Raw genomic sequence first — 25,875 nt, forward strand, 5'->3', positions numbered from 1 at the left:
TCTACTAAGTATGGAAACCTTACTTTCCTTTAAGTCCCTTCCTCTCCCCCATATAAGTATTTTAAACATTTCCTATACATTCCTTAAGATCCATGAAAGGCAGTGTTAAAGCCAGATGAACGGGGCCGGGCTAAGTCCATGGTGTGTGCAAATGTGTGAATTACTAGGCTACCTCTTTCCTAGCAGCACCTTGGAAGGGTGCAGGTTTTACTGGAGACCTTTTTGCTTTTGCTTTTGTTTGTGCCCATTGGCATTTCTGGGTGCTGGCTTCTCCGTCACCTAATCCAGGATACACTAGGCCAAAAGAAAACCCAGGAATTATCTACCATGTTTTTCCTCAGATTTAAAGGTCCCTGACTGGTCTGTCTTCTTAGCATCACCCTTCAGAGTTGTATGTTTGTTCTATATGTAACATCCAGGGTTGTTCACTATACTTGGCAGGAGAAAAAGTGTATCTGTTTCATCCCGTGCTGGTACTGCAGTCCCTCTTCTATGAAATTTTAATCACCGTATGTTGTTTCTACTCTGTGAGTCACTTATCAAGAAGCTATAGTTCACACTAAGAAAAGTAACAAAGCCATTATTCTAAGGGTAGTTATGTGTACTAGAAGAATAATAAAAATATTTATATCAATATAATGAACAGATGGAGAAAAATGCCCTGAGACAAGCATCTGCCAAGAAACATGGGTGTGTATAAACTAGAGTGATGGTTACTGTAAGTAGGACAGGGAAAGGTTTTTGAAAATGGGTTTGAAGTGTAGGGAAGTGGAAGAAGTCATTTTAAGTGGTAGAAATAAAATGAATAACATTCTTTGCTTTTCAGGCATAAACTCAGATGGCACTGTTCAGTCAGCTTAATGAATGGGCGCCCATTGGCAGTAGCAGGCAGAGCTGCTTAGTTCACCAAGTTGTCTCTCTCCTTTTTATGCTCTGGCCTCTCTCAGAGATCCTGACTTGTTGGTCTTGGGGGAGTGAAGATGGATTGTCATGTTTTTTGGGTTTTTTTTAAAGATTCTTTACTGCTTGCAGTTTGTGTCCAGGCCTGATGGATTTTACAGCTTCATCTCTAGATAAATATAGTAACTTATTTTAATTTCATTTAAATTTGCACAGTTATTTAGAGTCTGCTGGGGGCTGGGGCTGTTGGGCAGAGGAGGGGAACGTTTAGCATAGATATTGTGTTAAGAGGAACAACTAAGTCTAAAGTGGATTGTTTTAAATGTCCTATAAAGAGAGTTATAAAGTGAAAGGATAGCAATGATTCTGGACAAGTGAAAATAGGGACAGATATTTGAATAACTGAATTATAAGAACTAAAGTTTTTTAGAAGGAGCCATTCTGCCTTAGTCTGTTCAGGCCGCTGTCACAGAACGCCATGGACTGGCGGCTGATAAATGAGAGAGAGAAGTTCTTTCTGGCAGTTCTGGAGGCTGGGCGCCTACGGTCAGAGCACCAGCAGCTCAGTGTCTAGTGAGGCCCACGTCCTGGTTCTTCGACAGGGAGCTCTTGGGGTTTCTTCTATTATCAGAGCGTGGATCCCATGTCGGTGGGCTCCGCCCCTATCACCTGATCATTTCCCAAAGGCCTCACCTTCAAACCATCACACTGGGGGAATAGGTTTCAACATGTGAAATTTTAGGAGGCACAAATATTCACTCTACAGCACATCCCAAGCCTGATCTTACAAATGAAGAACCGAGGCTCTCAGAGGAGCGCTGGCTTTCTCGAGATTGGAGGGTTTAGGGAAGACCCAGGACAGCCCTGTGCCTGGGCCCAGCGAGCTCTGTTTCTGCAGGCTCCAGAGAGAACCTGTTTCTGTGAGGACTTTGACTGCTGGGTTAGCTTATGTACAAAACCCCTGCCTGCAAGTGCCTCCACCCAGTGTTGTGGGTAGAAGTTGGCCCTGATGAAACTCATTGGGAAGGTTGAGGACTAGTTTTGTCTAAAGCTTTTGAACCAAAACATTTATGAAACAGCAGAATAGAGTTTTATCAGGTAATATCTATGGAGAGTTGCCGGGGTTCTTGTCACAGCATCAAGAAGGGTTCAGGAATCTGGAGAAGGCTGTGCGTAGATTAATAAAGAGTCCGGAGATGAAGCATAATTTTGAAAGGCATTTAGGGGTCAGAGGAGCCTAGTTTAAAGGAAACTGGATCTAGGATCTAAGGCAGGGGTCCTCAAACTACGGCCCGCAGGCCACATGCAAATACAAATATTGTATTTGTTCCTGTTTTGTTTTTTTACTTCAAAATAAGATATGTGCAGTGTGCATAGGAATTTGTTTAGATTTTTTTTTTAAACTATAGTCCGGCCCTCCAACTTTCTGAGGGACAGTGAACTGGCCCCCTGTTTAAAAAGTTTGAGGACCCCTGATCTAAGGTTTTAGGTCTAAGGCAGCCGTGGGCAAACTACCTCCCGATGGCCGGATCTGGCCTGTTTGAAATGAATAAAAGTAAAAAAAAAAAAAAAAGACCGTACCCTTTTATGTAATGATGTTTACTTTGAATTTATATTAGTTCACACAAACACTCCATCCATGCTTTTGTTCTGGCCCTCCGGTCCAGTGTAAGAACCCATTGTGGCCCTCGAGTCAAAAAGTTTGCCCACCCCTGGTAAGGTCTAAGGTCTAAGGTCTCTTCATCCCAGGACCCCATGCTTCTTATTAACACAAATTGTCCTGAGGGGAGGCAGAGATATACACTTGTACAGAGTCCATTGTCAGAATGGGGGAATTAGCCTAGGGCTGTTCAGGTGTTTGGTCAGTAGGAGGCAATAACATGTAGATTAAGATGCCTTTTAGCTGTCTAGCAGCCAAGCAATAATCCCTTTTCAGGTTTGGGGAAATGCCTTCAGCCATTCCCAGATTCAGCCCTGCCGTCATGCTGGAATTGGTGTCCACAGAGTGTGCCTGGGGTCATCACCCTATTAAATATTTTCTAAGCTATTTTCAGAAACATCTATGGGTAATTTATGAAGAAAGTAATAATTTTTAAAAACTGGATATTTATTTACTAGGATATTTTACAGGTCATCAATTCTATTTAGTAACTTATAGCTGTTTTTTTTTCCTTCATCAACATAGAAAATGGGTCTTTTTTAAAAATAGTGGATCACTTATGTTATAGCGAGCAATGTAGGATCGCTCTGAAATTGAAAGTATCTGATTATACTGAACTGAGCCAGGAATGTTACTGATACAGAGGGGCAAACAAATTGTTATTTGGATCAATGTTCTTGAAATGTGTAAACACCAGTAAACTACGTTAGTAATCTTCTAATAACGTTATTTCTATGACAGATTAATTGGTCTGAAACATTATGCATACTTTCTTTTGCAAATTGAACTGGGTATGATTTATAGGCTCATTTTCCTTGGTGATAATGTTTCAATAGTTTTATTTATTGCTATGCTTCAGTCAGGGAGGAAGCTAGGAGAGGAAGACATGAGACCCATCTGGGTCTATAGCCAATCGATGGGTCCATGCTGCCTGTCACTCTCAAGCCAATTAAGCAGAGACAGAGTTCAGTCATATACGAGCACTTACTCCAGTCATGCCCGCATTCTGGGAGAGCAGCTCTCCCAGGCTGGCGGTCTGGTTCCTGCGGCAGAGTTGTTCATCTTCCCATGAGGCCTGGCAGCTCCAAAATGGGGCCGGGCTGCACTTCCAGGTGAGCTCCCAGGTCCGGATTGGGGCTGCCAGCCAGGCTAGACTCAGAACAGAACAGTCACGGTTAACAGGGCATGATTACTATTCCTTACAGTTCTAGCTGGTTCCCCAACATTCTGTTTCTGCCCCTATCAGCTCTATTTGTGAGACATTGAACAAATTCTTTTGTGAAGACTCAGTTAAGAAATTTAACTAAATGACATTCAGATGTATTCTACTTTTGACAATCTCTATTAAAATAAGTAAAACTAAGAAACCACGGGTCACTCAGATTAAACAGCATGCGTGTGTCACTGGCCTGCATGTCAAGTTCTTGATGTAGTGACTCTCACGGCATCCTCAATCTTCTTAATGCTGCGTTGGTTCTGCTGTCTTTAGCTAATGGTCTTTATCTGCTAATCCTCTGAAAACCTATGGCTTAAAAAGAAGTACAAATTTTTGTGAGGTAATTTTTTTATTGCCTGATTGATAATTGATGTTTTGTCTCTGTTTAACACCTACAGTTTATCTCCCCTTTAAATGCTTTCATTGCTTGCAAAACTGGGATATGCTACTTTAAAAATAGATATATGAAGATAAATGTAATGTGTGTCAGAAAGAATATTTTATTTTTTGTGTATTAAATACAAATATTAGAAGAAAATATTTTTTTTCTTAAAACATATGAAAAACAAATCAGTTTGGAATTGTGTGTTTTTTAGTAATTTGAGCTGCCTATATTAAAAAATGAAATCTGTCTTCTCATAAACACTATTGTGTTTTTTTTTTAAGTATGACTGGTTTCTCTATTTTTCAGTTCCCTTTTTTATTATACCTCCCTACCCCGTCTCTCTCTACACAGGGTGGGTATTCTGCTCCCTCCTTCTCTCCTTGGCAGGGCTCCTTCCAGGGGACCCCACGGACTGTGCCACCGCACCGCAGACAGAGTGAGTCTGTGTCTCTCACTCCTCCCCGCTCCGTCTTCCTCCTGGTATTTCCCTTCTGCATGCTCTGTCCCTCCCCAGCACCGCCCCTCCTGCTCAGTGACCTGCAGGCATGTGCTAAGCCAGCACTTCCTGGGCTCTCCTCTCGATTATGGTCCTTGTCCTTCCACTGCATGTAAATAGACTTCTACTTAGAGCCTGCAGAAAGCTATGGACTCCTTTTTATTCTAAAGCTGTTAACACCTATTGCCAGTGGCCCTAATCCTGCCAACCTTCACCTGTCTCTAGTGCATTGTGCTTTTTCATGGCCTGGATATATGTGAATCAAAATTGTTTTGACCTAGTTATGTTTACGATGTACACTATCACAACAGTGTGTTCACTTCCAAGCACATGTCTGATGATTCCATGTGGAATTCAATGACTGAGTTTTCTGGGGGGAAATTATGCTATTAGCAGTGGTATAATGAACAGATGCATACTGTTTAGGGAACAGGCATACCAGACCATTGCACATTTCTTTGCACATTTCTTTAAACATTTCCTAATCAAAAGGCTTTGATTACTTTTCACTGTCTTCTAAAAGAAAAATCTTGTAAATCAGTTTTCAAGGGTGGTTTTTAACAATTAATATGTCCTTTTAATTTATCAGCTGCTTACAGTACAAAGGAAATGGCTTTTGAATGTGCATGGTTTACTAACATTTCTAATGTGACTTAAAAAGATTTGTTTACATTAAATCTGCTTTCCAAGACATTGTGTATTATTTCACATTATGTACTTAAGAACGTCTGGTAAGTTGGTTATATTTTATCTTTTTTGAAAAGTCACCCAAAAAAGCTAATGTTAATGAAAAAGAGATATAAATATTGTCAGTCACTTTCATGCCTTCTCCACAGATTTACCCTAATTTGTGATTCATATCAATTTTTTCATAAATTACCTTTATCTATGTGATGTATTGAAGGGCCAAAAGGGAGCAATTTTAAGCAATTAAAAATGTGATTTATTAAAATAAAAATTTATTTTTTAATTAATCAAAATTATTAGGAATCAACATGAATTTGAGACAGTGTTGAAGTTTATTTTTTTGGCTGTTTGTTTTTTTTTTTGAAAAATATATATTTTATTGATTTTTTACAGAGAGGAAGGGAGAGAGATAGAGAGTTAGAAACATCGATGAGAGAGAAACATCGATCAGCTGCCTCTTGCACATCTCCTACTGGGGATATGCCCGCAACCCAGGTACATGCCCTTGACCGGAATCGAACCTGGGACCTTTCAGTCCGCAGGCCGACGCTCTATCCACTGAGCCAAACCGGTTTTGGCGGCTGTTTGTTTTAAATATAAATAGAATAGAGAGTTTGTATAGGCTTTTATATCAAGTATTTAGTAGCAAGTGAATTTGTTTAGTGGATGCAGCAAAAAGAGGAATTTTTCTTCCTCCTCTTCCTTTTACATCTCTTACCATCTTTGTAAACCCTCCTTTTTTGCCTCTCGTATCTTCAAGTAAGTTGCTTTCTTTTCTCCTCTATTTAAAGATTTTTTTCTCATAAGGAATTATTCTAACTTGCTAGCGAACTACTCTGAATTTCAAGTGCAGTTACAAGTGAGACTGCATTTTGGGCTTGTAGCCAGTAAACAGCATGGGTGACAGGGTGACCTCAGGTTAACACGTGACTGAATTTACTGAAGGCTGCGTTTAGCCTTGTTCCCTTCTCCCACCATGCTTCTCCCGTTCTCCTTCCCTCAGTAGCTGCAATATGGGAGTGAAATTTGAGGTTTAATTATTCTGTATTGAAAATATTTTAGATTTTTTTAAAAAATATGTTTTTCGGAAACATCCATGTCACTAGTTTCTTATCTGTATAGCTTTACAATTTTCTTGTCCCTCCATTTGCAAATGCTTCTCCCTCCTTTCCTATCGGGTGTAGAGTTGTCATTTTCATTTCCAGCTATGAAGGAGCACTGTCATGCAACACCGCTATCAAAACCTGTCTTTCTAGCTTTTCTAGAACAAACCTCCTTTGTAGCTCCAAGTTAGTAAAAGAAAGTGTAGGTTGTCCGAGTGTGGCTGTGTGAGCCACCTAGGAGACGGTACCTGTGCACGGGAATCTTTCCCGGCCTGCGCAGCTGCGAGAACTGGCCCTGGACGCTCGTGGAAAGTGACCACTAGACTTGTTCTTAACTTTCCGAGAGCTGAGCTAGAAATGATCCTTTCGAGGAGAAATAGGCTCTAGCCTAGTACACAGTTTTGAGTTTACCCTGAGAACAGCTGAAGCAATTAAACAATAAAATCATTTTTATTTTTTAATGATAAAATATAGAGAAAGAAAAGGGTATGGAATTATGGAAGCAAATCCAGTGTTTTTTCAAATATTTCCTTTTCCTACACTAAACATTCAGTGAAATAATATTTGTCTCCACATTTAGTTAATATGGGATTCCTAGTGCTGGTTTTGTTTTTTGGGGGTTTTTTTTTGGATAGTTCTATAAGGGATGATAGGTAGTTGAGTGAGTTTGCCTACATTATAATGTTTCATTAATACATTCTTTCTGATGCTCTCTTGAACATCAACTTAAGTGAACTGCCTTTTTTTTTTTTAAAGTTTTTTGTTTTTTTTTAAATATATTTTATTGATTTTTTACAGAGAGGAAGGGAGAGAGATAGAGAGTTAGAAACATCGATGAGAGAGAAACATCGATCAGCTGCCTCCTGCACATCTCCTACTGGGGATATGCCTGCAACCCAGGTACATGCCCTTGACCGGAATCGAACCTGGGACCTTTCAGTCCGCAGGCCGACGCTGTATCCACTGAGCCAAACCGGTTTCGGCAAGTGAACTGCCTTTAATTCTAAATGTAGAAGCCAGGTAGGGTTGATTATTAGTCATCAGGCAATCTGTTTTGGCTCTTTTTAATGTAGAGCAACAGTAGACTTTCCCTTGCCAGAGTGGCTCAGTTGGTGGAGTGTTGTCCTGTGCACCGAAAGGTTGCCAGTTTGACTCCTGGTCAGGGCGCATACCTGGGTTACCTGGGTTGCAGTTCAATCCCCAGTCTGGAGGGCAAATGATTGATGTTTCTCTCTCACATCAATGTATTTCTCTTTCTCTCTCTCGCTCCCTCCCACCCCTTCTCGATAAGCACGCCCTAGGATGAGACTTCAAAAATAAATAAGCAAACAAATAGTAGATCTTCCAGCATAAAAAGATAGCCTGGTCGCCATATGCAAAGTGAACAACTCATGTTGACAGGGAGTGTGTAGCTCTAGTCACTCCAGGAAGCTGCCCTGGCCAGGGATGCCCTTGGCCGAACTTAAGAATAATTCTGGAAAAATTGAGATAAAAGGGAAGCCCTAGTCTTCGAGTATTTTTTTTTCTTTCTCGAGACATTTTGACATATTTCTTTTCTCCAGTGTGTCACTAGTCTCAAAGTGAGGATGTTTGACCTCCAGTCTCCAATGAGAGCTTCCTCTGGGCCAGCAAAAAGCATCTCCCTGTGGCGTCCTCCTGTCTCCTGAAGCACCTCAGCTTTTGTCCAGATCGACTTGGCTGGCATTGGCCCAGCCGCTCTAATTTCCAGCTGTCTGAAATCAGAAACAACAGCTAACCTACCGCACAGTGGTAGTTAACAAAAATCATTCCTTTTGGCAAGTAAAAAGCCTCAGTGGTAATCTCAAATAGCATTTCTTGCTAGAGTATATGCTTTTAGGAATACATAACTTATTCAAAAAATTTATTTTGAAGTAACACCAACTTTTTAACATGCCTAATATGACTTCTGAAGTTTTCTGTTTAACACCTTGCTTGAATGAATTTAGAAATCTTATCTACTTGTAGCTTATATGTGCCATAACTGAGATGGGAAGAAAAAAAATGTTTTGAAACACCAAAAATCACATACATCATGTTTATGTCTTAATAGCCCAGCAGATTTTTGTAATGCTGCCTGATTTCTAAATTTATATTATAATAATAACTAACTGTATTCACCAGAACACCATGAACAATGGTGATTATATTGTCTAATATCCTCCTCCTTCCCTTATAACCTGCAGGCAGGGCTCACTCCCTTTTTGAAAAGCAGCACTTCATTACAGCCCAGTGTGTATTCCCTGAATGGAACTGTGCGGGCAACACTCCGCACATGTGCAGACAGTTACCATTCAGATAAAATATTCTCCAAGTAGTACTTTCTCTCAGGACATCTACACTCATACTTTCTTCTCAACTTTTGTTTTGTTTTTTCTCACATAGTGTCATTATGTGAACATTTCTTACATAGTTAATATTTCTTGAAAACATTTTAATGGCTTCATGACATTATATTATCATGTGGATATACTCTAATTTATTTAATAGTTTCCTGTTGTTGGGCATTGGCATTGTCCCCATTTTTCCCTATTAATAGAGATACTATTGCAATGCAGGCCATTCTTGCATGTAAGTCAGTGTCGGCATCTCTGTACTTCAGTGGGTTTCCAGAGGACGTTCATTAAAGGCTCGCCTTTCTAGAGACATGGGTGTGTTGTTTACGGTGGGCGTTTCCATGGCTCAGTCAGCGTGGCTTCACCACGTGACTAGCTTCACATCTGAGAAGTGCATCCGTTTTCGTGCTTTCGTGAGAAGTTAGCTTTAGGAGTGACTTTTCATAAAAATAAAATATTTTCCAGTGAAATGGAATCTAGGGTATCTCAGTAAAAACGGAACAATTGCATTTTACAGTAAGCTACTTCTTTGAAGTGCAGTTACTATAGAATATCGTTCTTTGTTCATTTTTGTAGCTAATTCAAGTGCTGTTTAGTATTGGTTAATTGATTAGAAATGTGCATAAAATTCATGTTCCAGGAGGCTGTCCTCTAAGCTTAGGCATGAGTTCGTTTCTGTCTCGACACCTTGCAATTATGAGAAACACAGCGGCTGCCGTTCTCTGTGCACGCCTGGTAACAGCTGCTCAGCAGACCGTGGGGCGCGCTGTGCGTGCTGTGCTGGTGCCTGCACATCCCGCTCTGGGTAAACGGACCGTGCATATTGGTCAGACCAGGGAACTGTGCTATTTTCTGAACTACTTTGCATTCCAAAACTAGATACGGATGGTCCTGTGTCTCAGAGATATGAAAATAAGCATCTTATACTGATTGTGCCTATGTAGTAAATGCTTACTTAAGTCACTATTATTCACTGATAGTTTTTTTTGGGGGGGGGGATTTTTTAATTTTTAATTTTTTATTGAATTTATTGGAATAATACTGGTTAACAAAATTATACAGTTTCAGGTGCACAGTTCTACATATCATCTGTACACTGAAGCAGTTAACTGATCAACTTGGAAGAGCCAATGAATTTATTTTAGAATTTGTTTGTTTATAATTTATGTTTATAAATCAGGTATCTCTTCTAAGCTCTCTGATAGTCGAGGCACCATTCTGAGCTATAAGGAAACAAGAGCATTCCTGGTTTCCAAGAAGCCTGGAGGCTGTGAGTGGGTTGTGTGGATTCTAGAGTGGAATTCATTTACTCTGCAGTGGTCTCCCTCATCTTCAGGGGATACATTTAGAAACTTCCAGTGGACGCCGGAAACCGTAGATAGTGCCGAACCCTTATGTATACACTATTTTCCTTCCTATACACACACACCTTTTCAACTTAAAGAGGATACACTCTATGGTTCTCTTTGGCGTATTCGAATTGCCAGCATCACTATCTTGTGCTTTGGGGTATTTTTAAGTAAAGTGAGGGTGACTTGAGCATGAGCTCTGTGGTGCTGTGCCACATGGGTCTGAAACAGCAGGGCTCCTCAGTTACTATGGCAGGTGGCACACACAGCGTGGATGTGTGTGGACCTAGGGTGGTTTACATCCCGTGGGTCTCCAGAGTGAGATTTCATCAGACCACTCGGAACAGCACGTAGCTAAAAACGTACGAATTGTTTATTCCTGGAATTTTCCATTTAATGTTTTCGGACCATGGCTGATCACAGGTACCTGAACCTGTAAACAAGGTGGGACTATAGTTAGACCAGGGACTCGGTCGTGTCTCCATCTCTGCAGTGATGTGTGGCGCCTCACTTACCATTTAGGACATTATATTTAAGACATACACGAAGGTCAGATTATGCTTTTCTCAGTCTAATGTAGCAACAGTCATACAAGTAAACCAACAAATATTGAGTTGTGTTCAGTTTATAATGTGGAAGACTGAAATTATTAAAAATAATTTCTATTTTCTTTGTAAAGGATTACATGTAGCTAAACCTTTTTAGATCTTTGAAGTATGAATATTAAATTGTGTCAGAATTCTTTTGAAAATTTATTTGGAAATATTCTCCAAGTGATTCCTTTTAAATATGAGAACTTTTATAGACACTGTTCTGTGGATATGAATATTGATTTGTGTTAACTTGCAAGAAAATATAACACTTGATCAAGAAAGTATAAATCTATTAAAATGTTTTCATTTCATACAAACACGTTAAGGATGCCTAGAAAAAAACAAAGGCAGGGCAGGTACTGTTGGCTGCTACCCAGCCCTGGCAGTTCCTCGGGGTGTATGTGCTCTCTGACACCATTGTCCTGTCTCTTTCTTGTCTCTGCTCTCCCATTACGCCTTTGGCAAGGAGTTGAGAAGTTAGTCCATTACTTCTCTGACAAAGCGTGGTACAGTACAATTTCAGATTCTCCTACCACCGTCCTCATTGTCATTCTTGTGTGTTTGTTTTCCCCCCAGTTTGCATGATGCACGTCAGAGCCTGCATGAAATTATAGGCATGTTACAGATGGCACCATTGCCATCTTTCTTTAAACCTTTAAAATGTATTTAATATTAATAATATACGTGTATGTACCAAGAAAAGAATGTTAAGCAATTCCTGTTTTCTGTTATAACATTATGACACTTGAGAACATGTCCTGCTTTCTGCCTTGCAGACTTAGACATCTTTTTACTCTTATCAGGACTTGATGTGTCTAGCTGCCATTTTATTATTATTGGTGACTTTAGAATGTTTACGGAAACTAGTATGAGTATTGTTCCTTATGGTAATGCTAACAATCTTGGAACGAGTATGAAACGGTGAAGATGAAGTTCTTCTTAGTGATGAGTGCTAATTTACCTTTCCTTGTGTGCAGTGTATTTTTTCAAGTGGCTCACTTGAAACCACTTTTCCCCAGAAATACTGCTCCGCAGTGTGGCTTGAGTTTGAGAATTATCCTGTGTAGTATAGATCAGCTAAGGAAGAAATAGGGCATTATTCAACACCTGAATGTTGGTATTGAATATGCCCACTGAGTTTTTTAAATAATCATCTGGCTATGTTGCATATTCTAAAAGTCTGTGAACTCATTGGAATTACCCAAGTAGCACAAATAATAAAGTATTAGCACTGCATTTTAAATTCTCTGTGGTACAAATTACTGGTTTTGCCATTTGATAAAGTGTGTGAATTTGGACATGTTACTTAAGTTTATTTAACTTCAGTTTACTTATTTACCAAAAGAAAACATGACCTTTCACCTAGGGCAGCGGTTCTCAACCTGTCGGTCGCGACCCCTTTGGGGGTCGAACGACCCTTTCACAGGGATCGCCTTAGACCATCGGAAAACACATATATAATTACATATTGTTTTTGTGATTAATCACTATGCTTTAATTATGTTCAATTTGTAACAATGACAATACATCCTGCATATCAGATATTTACATTACGATTCATGTCAGCAGCAAAATTACAGTTATGAAGTAGCAATGAAAATAATTTTGTGGTTGGGGGTCACCACAACATGAGGATCTGTATTAAACGGTCGTGGCATTAGGAAGGTTGAGAACCACTGACCTAGGGTCTAGTGATAATGAGAGACCAGATACAAAATGAGAGTCTGGCTGTCTACCCTCGGAAAGAAGGAAGCCCTGTTCTCAGCCCACAGCATATTATTCCTCAGGTGTTTGTGAATGTCACCATTACTGCTTACAATTACTTGATGTGGTGTAGATATTGTTATCATCCTAATTTTATAAATCATGAAATTCCATCTCAGAGGAGTAAGATAATTCACTCAGCATCTCACACATAGTAAGTGATAGACTCAGGATTCAAATCCAGATCCGTCTGACTGTAAGAGCTAACTCAGTGATTCCCTGTGTGTTGTGCTGGCTCTTAGCCATATGTAGACTTTTTCTAAATGGGAAAGTGTCTTGCATGTGCTAACTCTGGTGCATCTCCAGAGAGGAGCCTTGACTCCATGTCATATCACATATAACTGCTGTGGACTTAACACATTTAGGTGTGACTGGCATTATTGAAACCTCTTACTCAGTAGCAACTACTTTATTACTATACTGCTATAGAGCTTGCCTTTTTTTTTTTTTTCAAGACCCAGTTACAAAAAGACCATGGCTTAAATTCATCATGTTCACACCTAAATCGTAAATGACATTTATTGAGCATATTTGATGTGCTAGGAGGTCTTATGATAAGTATTTTACATGAATATTATGAAATGTATTTAATTATTAGAAATAAAAATAGCTGAATGCTTGGTTAAGACAATTTTCACAACTCATTTTATCCACAAATATGTAGTCTCCAAGTAAAACATATTTGTGGCTTGGCTGGTGGGCCATTATGAGAAGTGCTGTGTTCAAGTTCAAAGATAATCTTTACTGCTGTCCTTCTAATCATGAACCACTAAGCTAATCCTAAACTTACTTAAGGTAAACATTTTTATAATTATTTTTTTCATCAGTGTTGTTTTTTTTAAGCTTGTTTTCATTTGATTATTAGTGCTGCATCATTGACCTAATAGGGAAGTATCATTTTGATAATTTATTATCAAAGAAGTAATTCTTGTATATAACACTCACTAATAAGTTATTAATTTTTCTAGAAAATATGTATGTGCATACATCTATATATGCACACACACTGGGGTGGGCAAAAGTAGGTTTACAGTTTTATAGACAAAAAGGCATGCAGGTTATGATTATTAACTGCATTTCATGTACTCACAACTGTGAACCTACTTTTGCCCACTGCTGTATACAGTGTATATTTCCTACTAGAGGCCCAGTGCATGACATTCATGCACTGGGAGGGGGGGATCCCTCAGCCCGGCCTGCACCCTCTCACAGTTCGGGACCTCTCGCGGGACGGGATGTCTGCAGCAGGCCTAAGCCGGCAGTTGGAGATCCCCGAGGGGTCCTTAATGCTGCCGCCACCACCTGGTGGTCAGTGCACATCATAGCAACCAGTCATTCCACCCTTCGGTCGATTTGCATATTAGGGTTTTACTATATAGGATTATGTGCCAAATACTAGGGATACTAACTACAACAACAAAAAATGAATAAAGCTGGAGCATGCCTGTAGAAGCTCCTAGTCTCTAGTTATCTCTGTAAACATACCAAAATAAACATTTAAAGATGGTCACTGAAGATGCCTAGCAATCCCTTGCACAATTAATTACCCAGTAGTACTTGTTGCTAGCACTCTTGACCTTGACACTTGTAAGCATTGCTTCTGAGAATTCTCAGAATAGTGTGCTGAAGTGCCTGTTTAAGTAAAGTAAGACTGGACGTTACTGGGTCCAGTTAGAAGCACTTGGCTCTGTAAGTCTAGGGTGGATCCACATTTTAAAGCTTCAGTCACCAAGGACCGAATAATGAAGTTCTACTTGTTTGTGACTCTGGGCGTTTCCTGATGGCCCCCTGTAGTGGGGTTCCTTTTGCCTGGAATCCTGTGGGCTGAGGCAGACATGGTGGGCAGCTTCCCCCTGAGGCTTTTGTTCTTGTGCAGGGCAGCAGCACTCATCTTGCATCTCCAAAGCCAGAAACCTGCGACTCAGCTTAAATTCCTCCTGAGCAGCCTCTTACCTGTTCCACCTTCAAAATCTCTTCCAATCCTTTCCAGTGTTTCTGTCACTGTCCTAATGTTAGACCCTAACCATTCACCCCGGCTGCTGGCAACAACCCTGCTGCCTACCTGGCTGCACTGCTTACAGTCTCATCGCCTCCCCTACACTCCTCATGGCTTCCACCAGTGACATTGTGAAACGCACATCGGATCTTAATGATTCTGCTGCTCACAGTTCATCATCTCTCATCACCTGCTGCTCAGGTCAGACCTGCTTAGCCTGACCTGAGTTCCTTTATGAGCTGACCCTCGCCTACACTTTTCACCAGACGGTGCTCTTCAAATTCAGCCTGATGGTTTGAAGTTACTAGAACACCCCATGTTCTTGGTTTGCCTCTGTGCCCTGCACTGGTCCTCCACACACTGGGCCCTCTTCCCTCTGTGTTTACTTGGCAAACTCCTACTCATCTTAACACTCAGATGTTTGCAATTCTTGGATGCCCTCTGTGACTCTCTCCTCAGGCATGTGTTTTGTTTTTGTCCCGTGTTGTGCAGGAGACATGGTCTCATCATTTGTTTAGCCATCTCCCTCCTGAGGCCTCTCAACCACAGGAATAGCACTGTGCTCAGCTCCATCATCTTTTCCTACACCTAACAGTGCACGACACATCATTGACATTTAAAAAATGGATGAATGGTCTTTAATATTCCTTCCTGTTGGTCTTATTATTCATGAAAATATGGATATTTCTTTTTATATTTAAATTTATTCTAAAGTTGTCTGAGAGCATAGAAACAGTAGTGAGAATGGGCAAGGTGAATTGTTAACATTTTGCCTTTATATTGATAGATTTGAGGGGTTAGAATTTGGGGAGGTGGTACTGAAAGCAGCAATCTATCAGGACACATCTCTCCTTTGCTTGCTGGATGCTAAGGGGCAGCGTGTTCAGCAGCCCAGTCCTGGGTGGGAACCAGCTCTCCACAACCTCCCACACATAAGGTGCAGGTCGTTTCCTCGGTCCTTGGTATAGTCATACCTTGATCTTGTTCTAGAGACTTTTTTAATTAAATTTTTTATTTTTAAATTACCATTGACATACAGTATTATGTTAGTTTCAGGTGCACAACTCAATGATTAGACATTTATATAACTTACAGAGTGACCACCCTGATCAATCCAGTACCACCTGACACCGTACACAGTTACTAAAATATTACGGACTGTCTTCCCTGTGCTGCACTTTAGATCCTCACTAGAGGCCCGGTGCATGAAAACTCATGCACTGGAGGGGGGGTCCCTCAGCCTGGCCTGCCCCCTCTCACAGTCTGGGAGCCCTCAGGGGCGGGAGGCGACTCAGAGATCAGGGGAAGGCGGCACCCCCATCACACTTCTGCTGTTGCCACTGCCAGCAGCGCAAGCCTCAGCCGGCCCTGGTTACCTGAGCCTTGGGCGGCCCTGGGCAGCTGGGGGGCTGAGGGGACTGGGCACCGCCATCTTTGAGGGCGTGGCAGTCAATTAGCATATTCCCCTCCTTATTGGCTGTGGGCGCCTCCATCTTTGAGGGCGTGTCAGTCAATTAGCATATTCCCTCCTTATTGGCTGTGGGCGCCGCCATCTTTGAGGGCGGGACAGTCAATTAGCATATTCCCCTCCTTATTGGCTGTGGGCGCCTCCATCTTTGAGGGCGTGTCAGTCAATTAGCATATTCCCTCCTTATTGGCTGTGGGCGCCGCCATCTTTGAGGGCGGGACAGTCAATTAGCATATTCCCTCCTTATTGGCTGTGGGAGCCACCATCTTTGTGACAGAGTGAGGGCCAATTAGCATATTCCCTCCTTATTAGATTAGATAACTGTCATATAGCTACAAATTTGTAGTTCTTAATCCCTTCACCTTTTTCTCTCATCCCCCAGCACCCCCTCTCCCCCATCTGGAAACTAGCAAAATGTAAGAAATGTTTTTCTTTACAAGAGTAGAATTATTTTCCAAACTAGTTTTCAATTAAACAATAAAGCAATACATTTATTTTAGGATAGGGAAATTATATCCTACCACTTTTAGTAAAAACAGAAAATCTCATTATTCATTATTCAGAAACCACTGATTTATTTAATGTAACCAAGTGATAGTTCAGACTTTTTAAAGGTAATTGTTCAATCTTAAATCCTCTCAGTTAAAAGACTTAAAATTTTATTTTTAAAAAACTATTTTTCAAGTTCTTTCATATTTGGTGTGGAGCTTCATTGCATTTAATATAAGCAGACGTCGTTCTCGCTGCTGTATTTCCATTTAGTTCTCTGATAAGTACTAGTCAGTTGGATAACACGAGTAATCAGAACAGTGCACACGGATAATCTATCTACAGTTCACACTGCCCCTTTTCTGGAGAGTTGATTTCTTAATCAATGTATTACTTCACCTTAATTAGAAAAATCATACCTTTTTATGCTTTTAGCACATATTTATATCTTTTTTTCTTACTGGCAGTAGACATATTACAATGAAGGCATCATTTTTTAAATTGTTACTGATATTTTCAAAGGTCGTAGTTGCTTTAAGATGTTTAACTTCAAACTATAGTTTTTAGGGTGAAAGGGGAAGGAAGACAAAGTCATTCCGTTGCTTTTTTCCTCTTTGGTATATTTTCGTTTGCCTGACATGGCCCTGCTCTCCACTTGTACGCATTTTTCTAGAGTCTGTGACCACATTGGCATGGTCATTTTCTCAAGGAAACGCCAAGGAGAGTCTTTTGAATTAGTTACATGGTGATTTTAGTACCTTCATTCTTCCTTTTTTTTAGAATCTTCATTCTTGAAGGACAGTTTATTCATCTCTGTGGTGATTGATTGTGAAAATAACCGCTGACTTTAAAGTCTAGGATATTTCACTGAAAGTAAAAACTGAGATAGCGTATTTATTTTAAACATTCTTAAGTAAGAGAGTTTAATATAATATATTCATATAGATTAATTTTGAATAGTCATTGTCTTGATTTTATTATTTTTTAATAGCAAATCAGCCCTTTGCCATCATGGCCTCTACCCACCCTGAGTCCGTGAGCGTGTTCCCAGCCCCTGGTAACCCGCTGTCACCTAATCCCTGGTGGCTGACCCTCCGCCTTCACTCAGTGCTGGTGCAGGAGGTGGGAAAGCAGCAGGACAGGTGATGCAGCATGCCATCAACAGGTTCGCCCCTTCTGTGGAGAAGTTAGAAATACTGTGTAGGTTTGTTTAGGGATTAGCATAGTTTTAAAAAGTTATTTTATTAGTAAAAAATCGTCCTTTAATTTCATGTTTCAAAGCCCCATGCCAGACTTTTTGATACTTTGAGCCCACATTGTTTAATAGAAAGAGGCTGTGTGTGTGTTTATACATTTGTAGCAACCGCCCTGTATCAGGACAGGAACAATAGGCTCTGCCCCATGTAAACTACTCTTTGGGCCATTGAAAGAAAACTTTAAGATTCATATTTCTTTGCGAATGCACAAAAGTAATGGAAGTGGCACATTTCCTCTGATTGTATAGAATCTTAACCACAGTGAGCTCCAGGAAAAGTGTGTGCAAGGCACATGGGCCTCTTGAGAACTTTGCCATTGTAGGCTTCTGAGCTTTAGTTCAAGGTACAGGCAATTTCACATTTGCTTAATCTCAGCCATCATTCCAAAGGCTGATCATTTTTAATTTTGTTGAGTGGGTGTTCGCTCGTGGGGAAGGCAAACCTGCTTTCTGCGTGCCGGCCATAGCAGAATTGCAGCTGATCCCTCAGATGGCAGTGAGACAGACAAATAGGGGTGAACATATGTTATTCTGAAACATCTCAGCAAGAACATTAAAGGTGGGTTAGCATTAGCTAAGTGCATTGACCTATTTTTTTGTTTAAATACAATTTCATATCTACTGAAAATACAATCTTAATTCTAAACCTTATTTGCTGGTAATTTTAATTCTCCATAGAGTAGTGCACCTTGACACTTTTAAAGGAATTCTTCTGCTCGTCAAGTGTGATAAAGTGGTGTACCGCTTTCCTTTTCAAAAAATCTTAAAAATTGGTAATATTCTGAAGATCACAATTACTATCTGGATGCTTTATGGAGATTAAAACAAAGTGCCATGCAAGTCCTCTGTCAAACTCTTATATATAAAGTTGTAAATATGTAATGAATCAATTGAGGCAGGAATCTTTTTTCAACAATAAATCAGTACTTTTAAGATTTTTCTTTCCTCCTGTTTGATTTTGAATCTTGTTTAGTGTTTACTGCCTGTATCATTTTTGTTTGCATTATCATTCGTTGGTGTGTCTCATGAATTTAGTTGAATGTTGCAATTTATTTTTTAATTTAAAAGAATCTCACATACTTCTTATATTAAAACGTAGTAAGTACCAACACAGCTGAATTGGAACTTATGTTAATTCTAGGAGGCATTTCTAAAATGAGTTGTTGCTAATGTTGTTTTTAATTTTAATAGCCTCAAGTACTACAGCCTTTCAGCAGCCTTGCCAGACCCACAGACCACGCCCAGGGAAAACTAACAAAATGGCAGCATAGCGAGGACCACAGTGAGCTCGCGGGCCAGGGCGCCCATCCAGGGGCCGCATGCCGGGATGACAGCTTTGCACATGACTCGCAGCAAGAAGGCAGCGGTAGCCTGGAAGGCCGGCCTTTCTCCTCAAGCCCACAGCTCACTGAGGAGGTGGGTAAGAGTGCGCCTTCGGCAGCAGGCTGGGACATGACCGTGGATGCTCCAGAGCCTTATCATTTGGCAAATAATCCAATGAATGACATGCAGGTGGTACCCACTTCTTCTCAAACACTTACCCAATCGAGTTCAGGAGACCAGGCTAAGAGAGTTGGAAGAAACCAGTCTTTACCAGAGGACGACACGTCTCAGCCCAAATCCTTGCAGCTTTTGAAGCCATCCATCTTGAGTTCTTTGGTACCTCCTTCAGTTTCTGAATCATCTCCAAGTAGGACTCCCACCTGTAAGAATTCACCAGTAATGGCACCATGTAATTCAGCAAAAATTCAGCTAACATCTAGTCAAACAAATCTTGCAAATAATCTAAATCCACGAGCATCTAAGCTCCGCCCTCCTTCTGGCTCTTTCAAACAAAAACAAATAATCAACCCCCGACCGGAGCCTCAAAACTTCCAGGCCAAGACAAGCATCCCAAGGCCATTAACAAAGAGAAAAGAGATCATGCAGAACCCAAATGGCAATTTGAATTCTGGGGATGGTTTGTCGTCTAATCGGTATTCTCGTCTTCCTAAACCAAAGATACACTAAGTACATAGTCATCACCTGCCAATTTGTCTTTTTAAAAAAAATCTGTAATAGCTTTACATGCAGTTTGCTGCCATGGTGGAGGTTCCATTAAAAGCTTGCGAATCTTAAAACATTAAAATGTGGAAGCTTCTACTCGTTTGGGCTCTTCCATTTATATCCTGGTCGAAGCACATAGCAGTGAAGTGTATTTGTCTCAGGTGAACATGAGCGTTTGCTTTCCCATCTCAGAGGCCCACAGAGGCTCTCACTCTGTGACCACTGCTCGCACACCAGAAAAGGCCCAGTCCGCCACGTAGCAGGCAAGACATGTGCCTTCGTGCCCCTCGTCCTCTCACGGTCTGGACTGATTGTGGTCAGAGCCTCACTCTTTTTCACTTGCCCTCTTGTGACCATGGTTCTTCTTTTAAGTAAAGATTTGGTGGTAGTGGGAGGTGGTAGGTAGTCTGTAAGCAGGGTTCTGGCCAGTGATTCGTAGATTGAAAAGGTCTATACGAAAGCTCTATGGTGGACAAAGGAGACCCTGCCTTCCGTGGGAAGCTATGAGTTCTATCTTTCCTTGCTAGTAAGCTGCTCTCAATATTAACTTACCAAGTTCCCAGGATAAAATGTTTCATAGGATGTATAAACCAATTACATATCACTAACATTTTGTTTATACATGCACACCATTGTGTTTGCTTTTGGTACTGGATAAATTTTGGAAAGTTTAAGACACATCTTGAAACCTATACCCTAAAGGTGTATTCATTTGTAACGTGTTGGTGCTAGAGTTTTGCTGGTAATTCAGTTTTGGACCCTATAGGCTTATGGATTCAAGATAGCTGTTTTAAAATCACAGCATATATTTTAAATTAAGTCTTTATTGTAATATGTGTATTTATTGACTTTCTGCTAATATCTGAAGACCGGAATAATGGACTTGAAATGTTTGCACAAAACTTGGATGGGATATAAATATCCCATGCATAGGGAATTAGACTATTTTCTGTAGCAAAAAAAAAAAAAGCTAAAATATTTTGGCAATAATTATAAATGTAAGTAGACCATCTTGAGAAAGCTAGAATACACAGCGCTTTTGCTGAGTTGTCAGGTCCCCTTTATGTTGGTGTGTATTTGAATGTCAGTTTCTTAAAAAGTAGGTTTGGGAAGAGAAATAGAATTAGAGAGTGGAAATTGTGTTTTATTAAAGGTATTAAAAGATACGTCAGTGGCAATGTGCTTAACTAATGTCCTAGGAAGATAGCTGTGGAGCGCCAGGGACCAGGAGCGCTCACCGAATCATGCCGTGGGCGCTCTTCAGAAGCTCCATCAGTGTGCCCTGCTCTCCCAGATCATGTCCTGAGGTGGTTTGCCTGTTGTGGCTTTGGTTAGAGTTACTGTCTTTCAGAGAGATGGGCTTTCACAATGTAGATTTTTGTTGTGATCAGCTGACCAAAATGTATCAAAAGGGGTTCTGGCCAAAAACTTAGCCACTCACATTTCTAGAGATTCTTTTTAAAAATGTACATTGGTGAAACTCTCTGCCCCTTTTTAAAGAAATAACAGCAAGTGCTTTAATGTAAATTTCAAGAGTTGATGGATTACTACCATTTTGAGGTAGTCTTCCCGTACCATTCCAGTGAATTTGCCCTTCACTGGGTACAAACCATTCTTGGATTTGGTAGCAGGCAACACCATCCTCTCATTTAGCGGCACTTCTGCAGGAGAAACACAAAAGTTCAGAAACTTCACATTGTCCAGAAGGTGTTGGTGTCAGCCACCGCAGCAAAGCTCTTGTTTGTGCTAGAGACGAGCAGTGATGCTGTGGCTGGCAGTGGGCACAGGTGCTCTTTCATTTGGGAGGAGAAAGAAGCTGACCTCATGTATTATAAGTGGGGTGTTATTACACTAAAGAGGGGTCCCCAAAAACGTACACACACTTTAACAGCTGGTGACTCATGGAGTTTTCACTCCTTTCAGGGTTAACTGATTTGAAATATAGTGATGGGTGAAGTCAGACTAAGCCTTTAACAAAGAAAATTTATCCTAAAATGCCACTAGACTTTTTAATGAGGATGTATAGAAGATACAGTTTACAGTACAAAACCAACAACAGTCAACATTGAGGGTGCACAAATATCAAACAAAATTATTCTTGATGTTTGCTTCACGTTATCAGCACTTCCTGGACCAAACCAGTCATCAGTTTGAAAATAGGCATTGGCAAAAAAAAGTATTTCTGTAGATTCCTTTAAATTTTGAAAGTGAACTGTATGTTAAATAAACACTGACTTTATAATAATTCAAAATGTGTGTACACTTTGGGGGACACGCTGTATTTCCTACATAATTCATCCTGATGAGTCAGGAGGCCTTTGGCTGATGTAGAAGTTGATAGACATATCATGAGGGGGCAGGTTCTTTGGAAAAGACAATGATGCCGGGACAGTGGAAGGCAGCGGAGAAGAGACCACACAGAGGTGAGGCCTGAGTCCGCAGAGCTGAGCAGGTGCTGCAGACGGGCAGGGTGCCCATCACTCACTCAGGCATCGGCCCCAGGCGTTGGAGCAGACCGGCAGCATGGAGCACATACACACTCCTGTGTAGCAGTCATTAGTAGGTCTTGATCTTTAAGCAAAAAGTTTTAATTTTTTACATTATTTTTAACCCTCTAGTCTGAGGGAAATGTCTATTACATAAAAATAATGGCTTCTGCAGTTCTTTTATTCTGATATTTTCCTGCTCTTTTTTCTTCCTGATTAATATGCAGAAATATGAATGAACCCATCATTTCAAACTCCCTGTACCTCTGTTTAGCCTTGATTTTGGCAGAAGGCTCATCAATATAATTACGAGGCATCATACATTTAAGAGAAAAACATGGAGGATGCTTTCACAAAACCGACAAAGTATTTGCCTGCAGTTTTCTTTAAAATGCAAGAATATTGTGTTAGGCTACTCCTTAGTAAATGTTAAGTCGGAAATGAAGTGAGGCTATAGCTTGCCTGATTTGGCTTAATCTCCGTTTAATGTTTCTGTATATCAACTCTGTATGTCACTTAATGCACTTCCTTCTACACGCAGAGCGTACTCAGCCTTCATTGAGTAGGAGTTCAGGTCACTTTTATCTTAGTTCTTGTGATTTCAGTGAAGATGGTTGCAGTGCTGGAATTCCAAGTCCTGAGGAAGAAGTTTTCTGGGGATTGGTTAAGTTTCACATTGTGAAAGAGAAAAATTACTAGAGTATGTACAAGTGCATACATTGGGCTGTTAATGGGATGCACACAGAATTCTTTAAAGAAAGCCTGGCGTGAGGTGTTTATCCGCCCAGGTGCAGATGACTGGTGCATTAAAGGACCACATCATTTAGATGTAAAAGTCATTTAGAACGTTTCTAAAGACTGAGGCCCTCTAACGTTTTTCTCTTGTAGTCTCATTTTAATTTGTGCAATATCTTCAGGCATATCGACTACTGTTTTGTATTTGTATAGATATTAGGGAACCTAAATATTTTAACAAGTAAAAACCTAAATATGAAAGAAAATATCAGATTTGCACTTTAAATGAGCTTAATTGCTTGGAGCTGTGCCTGAAATATCCAAATGCCTCCTATTGGGTGTGGCTTTTTTGTTGAAATCATCGGTTCACAGAATTACACCCTCCACGTGCCACTTTTCCCACTAAAGCACTAACTTCTTTGAGTGTTTCATTGACCCCTCAACGCGTCAAAGAGAGCATGACCCTCCTGTGGCTGGCACTTCTAAGTCTTCCTGTAGCACAGAGGGTGTTAAACGCGGAGGTACCTCCTGTCCAAGCAGTTGTCGCCACCATTTCCTGGTCTCAAGGGCACAGAGGAGGGGATTTGGAATCACCAGATGGGCTTGCGCTGAAGATCAGCGAGCCCGCAGCACATTTCTGTTCACTCAGACTGACAGTGGTTTCCGTGTTCATGGGTTAGTTGGGTGGTTATGTTTGCATGCGTATGCACACATTAAAGTTAATTATAAGGTATAATACAAATACCTGATATTTTCTTGGGGATGATGGCCTTGCTATTTTTCTTAATATTGATGTTTGAATTAAATTACCTAATTTCTTTCCACACCTCCCTTCAGTGTTTTTGCGGCAGGAATTTGAAAGAATACATTTGAATAAATGATTATGATGGTGGGTGACAATCTACAACTATGCTATTAATTAAAGATACATCAGATATTTTAGCTGTTGAGGAAAAGCTATCCATTTTCTCCTTGGTAAAGCATTGCTATAACAAAAACACTGACCTAAAGAATTTAAAGTCTCTAAGTCATTACTAACTAAAAACAAAAACACACCAGTCTTTAATATCTGCAGTATTGTTTTTCCCATTGACTTTTTAAAAACCAGTTCAAAGTAAATACTGTATATTAGAATTTGCTTGTAAAATGAATTATAAAACTAAATGTAAAGTCTCCTAAAAATGTTGGTATAGTAAATAAAAATAAAGTGCATAATTATAAAACTTTTCTTGTTCTTTCATGGTGTTACTTTTTCTTAGATATCACTTTTCCCCACAAAGATTTATTAAATACTATTTATTTGGTTGATTTTTTTTTGTTTTCAAACTCTGTCACTTAACACACTTCCTTCTACACACACACACCAGACGCCAGCCTTCATTGAGTAGTTCAACAATAGTTTGTTGTGTTTTCACAGATTCTGTAAATTGGAATGCTGCATAAAAGGGGGGAAATTTTTTTAACTGTTTTGAATGTGTTTAACAAGTATGTCAACTCAAAAGCTAATACGGCCAAATAAACAAGGCTCAAGTTTATGTGGCCACAAAAAAACAAAAGCTTCAATTTTCATAGAAATGTAGGTTTATTTCGATAGAGACATGCTGAACACAAAGGGCTGAAATAAACGAGTAATTGTTAACATAAAATAATAGAACATTTTAATAAAATTAATATTTTTTCTTGAACATGAACTTAGCAGACACTGCATAACTGCACAAATTAATAAAGATAACACAAATAAACCTATTTTTCTTGTTCTCCAAAAGCGAAATATTTCCTGTTGCCCACACCAAACAAGTCAGTCCAAGATTAATGACATGGCAATCAGCTGCTAAAATATTCACTGCTAGTATTAGTGGAGAGAAATGGTGCGCCTGTGCATAGGCGCGTAAGGGAAATGAATGCAACACGATTATAGTAATCAGTCATTAGCGAATGTTGTAATTCGTTATTAATAATTATGTATAACAGGATGTTGTAAAAATTAAGTTATGAAGTTTTTATTAAAGTGTTTCTTACTTACTGTTATATTGGCTGGGCCACATGCGGCCAGCAGGCAGTGAGTTTGACATGCTTGCTGTACAAAAGAGCTTGAGCCAAGCAGAGTGTTTAGTGGAATTTTACATAGTGTTTAGGAACAAAAAGAATAAAGAATTTATAATTTTATTTTCCAATTTAACTGTGATAACCCTGATACATTGGGAAATAAGTTGATGCACTGGTATATCATGTTGTTAATCCAAAATGGTTACATAAATGCTGGAAAAGAATGAAAGAAATTTCATTAGTAATTGATTTGATACTGGCCATCTTCAGACAAAGGCTAACACGGGTCAAATAAACTTAAAACTGTATCAGCTTTAAGGCCCTCTGAGTCGTTAGGAAGTATTTTCTTAGACTAACTCAAATGTATTTTTTTTCAGTCTGTCAAGTTCAGCTATTTCTCGTTCATTCCACATTTTCCATTCTGAAAAGAATTCTCCCCACCAGAAAGTAGAAGTGAATTCTGACTTTCTCTGTTAATTGGGCTTAAGTAACTTTATTGGGATGTCTGTGTATGGCGGTCACCGTGCCAGCTGCTGGGGATGGAGGTGACGAGCACATGGTCCCTGCTTCTGGAAGCGTACGGACCGGGCCCCAGGCGTGTTTGGCTTCCTGCCGTCCAGTTCGGGGATGTCCTCGCGTTCCCGCTCATCATCTTGTGTGAACATAACACTTGCACCTTATTTCATTCTGGGCTTTACTTCCCTGCATTGTTCACATCTTTGCTTCTGTGTTATGTCAATTCTTGTTCACATCCCTTCTCTTTCCTTTGGAAACCTGGCCTTTTGTTACAATCTGATGTATTCAAGAACTCCTTACTGCATATTCTTACTTGGCCTTTTCTTAGGTG

General features: G+C 40.1%; 1 protein-coding gene and 1 non-coding gene across 12 annotated transcripts in view; both read left to right on the forward strand.

Annotated features, from left to right (window-relative positions):
• Positions 1-23,967, forward strand: part of CCSER2 (coiled-coil serine rich protein 2) — a 215,282-nt gene extending 191,315 nt beyond the window's left edge. For 7 of the 11 annotated variants that reach the window (XM_059662015.1, XM_059662014.1, XM_059662017.1 and 4 more), the window contains one exon: positions 18,907-23,967. In XM_059662015.1, coding sequence (XP_059517998.1) covers positions 18,907-19,725 — 819 coding nt within the window. In that variant the 3' untranslated portion in view covers positions 19,726-23,967. Of the gene's footprint in view, positions 1-4,512; positions 4,598-8,009; positions 8,036-11,209; positions 11,250-18,906 lie in introns of those variants that run through there. The other 4 variants (XM_059662018.1, XM_059662019.1, XM_059662020.1 and 1 more) reach the window with 4 other exon arrangements.
• Positions 4,955-5,033, forward strand: LOC132215056 (small nucleolar RNA SNORD121A). Its single transcript, XR_009448421.1, has one exon. It is a non-coding gene; the product is annotated as a small nucleolar RNA SNORD121A (small nucleolar RNA).
• Positions 23,968-25,875: the final 1,908 nt, after the last annotated feature.

This window comes from Myotis daubentonii, chromosome 13 (assembly GCF_963259705.1).
Source record: "Myotis daubentonii chromosome 13, mMyoDau2.1, whole genome shotgun sequence".
Taxonomy (NCBI): Eukaryota; Metazoa; Chordata; class Mammalia; order Chiroptera; family Vespertilionidae; genus Myotis; species Myotis daubentonii.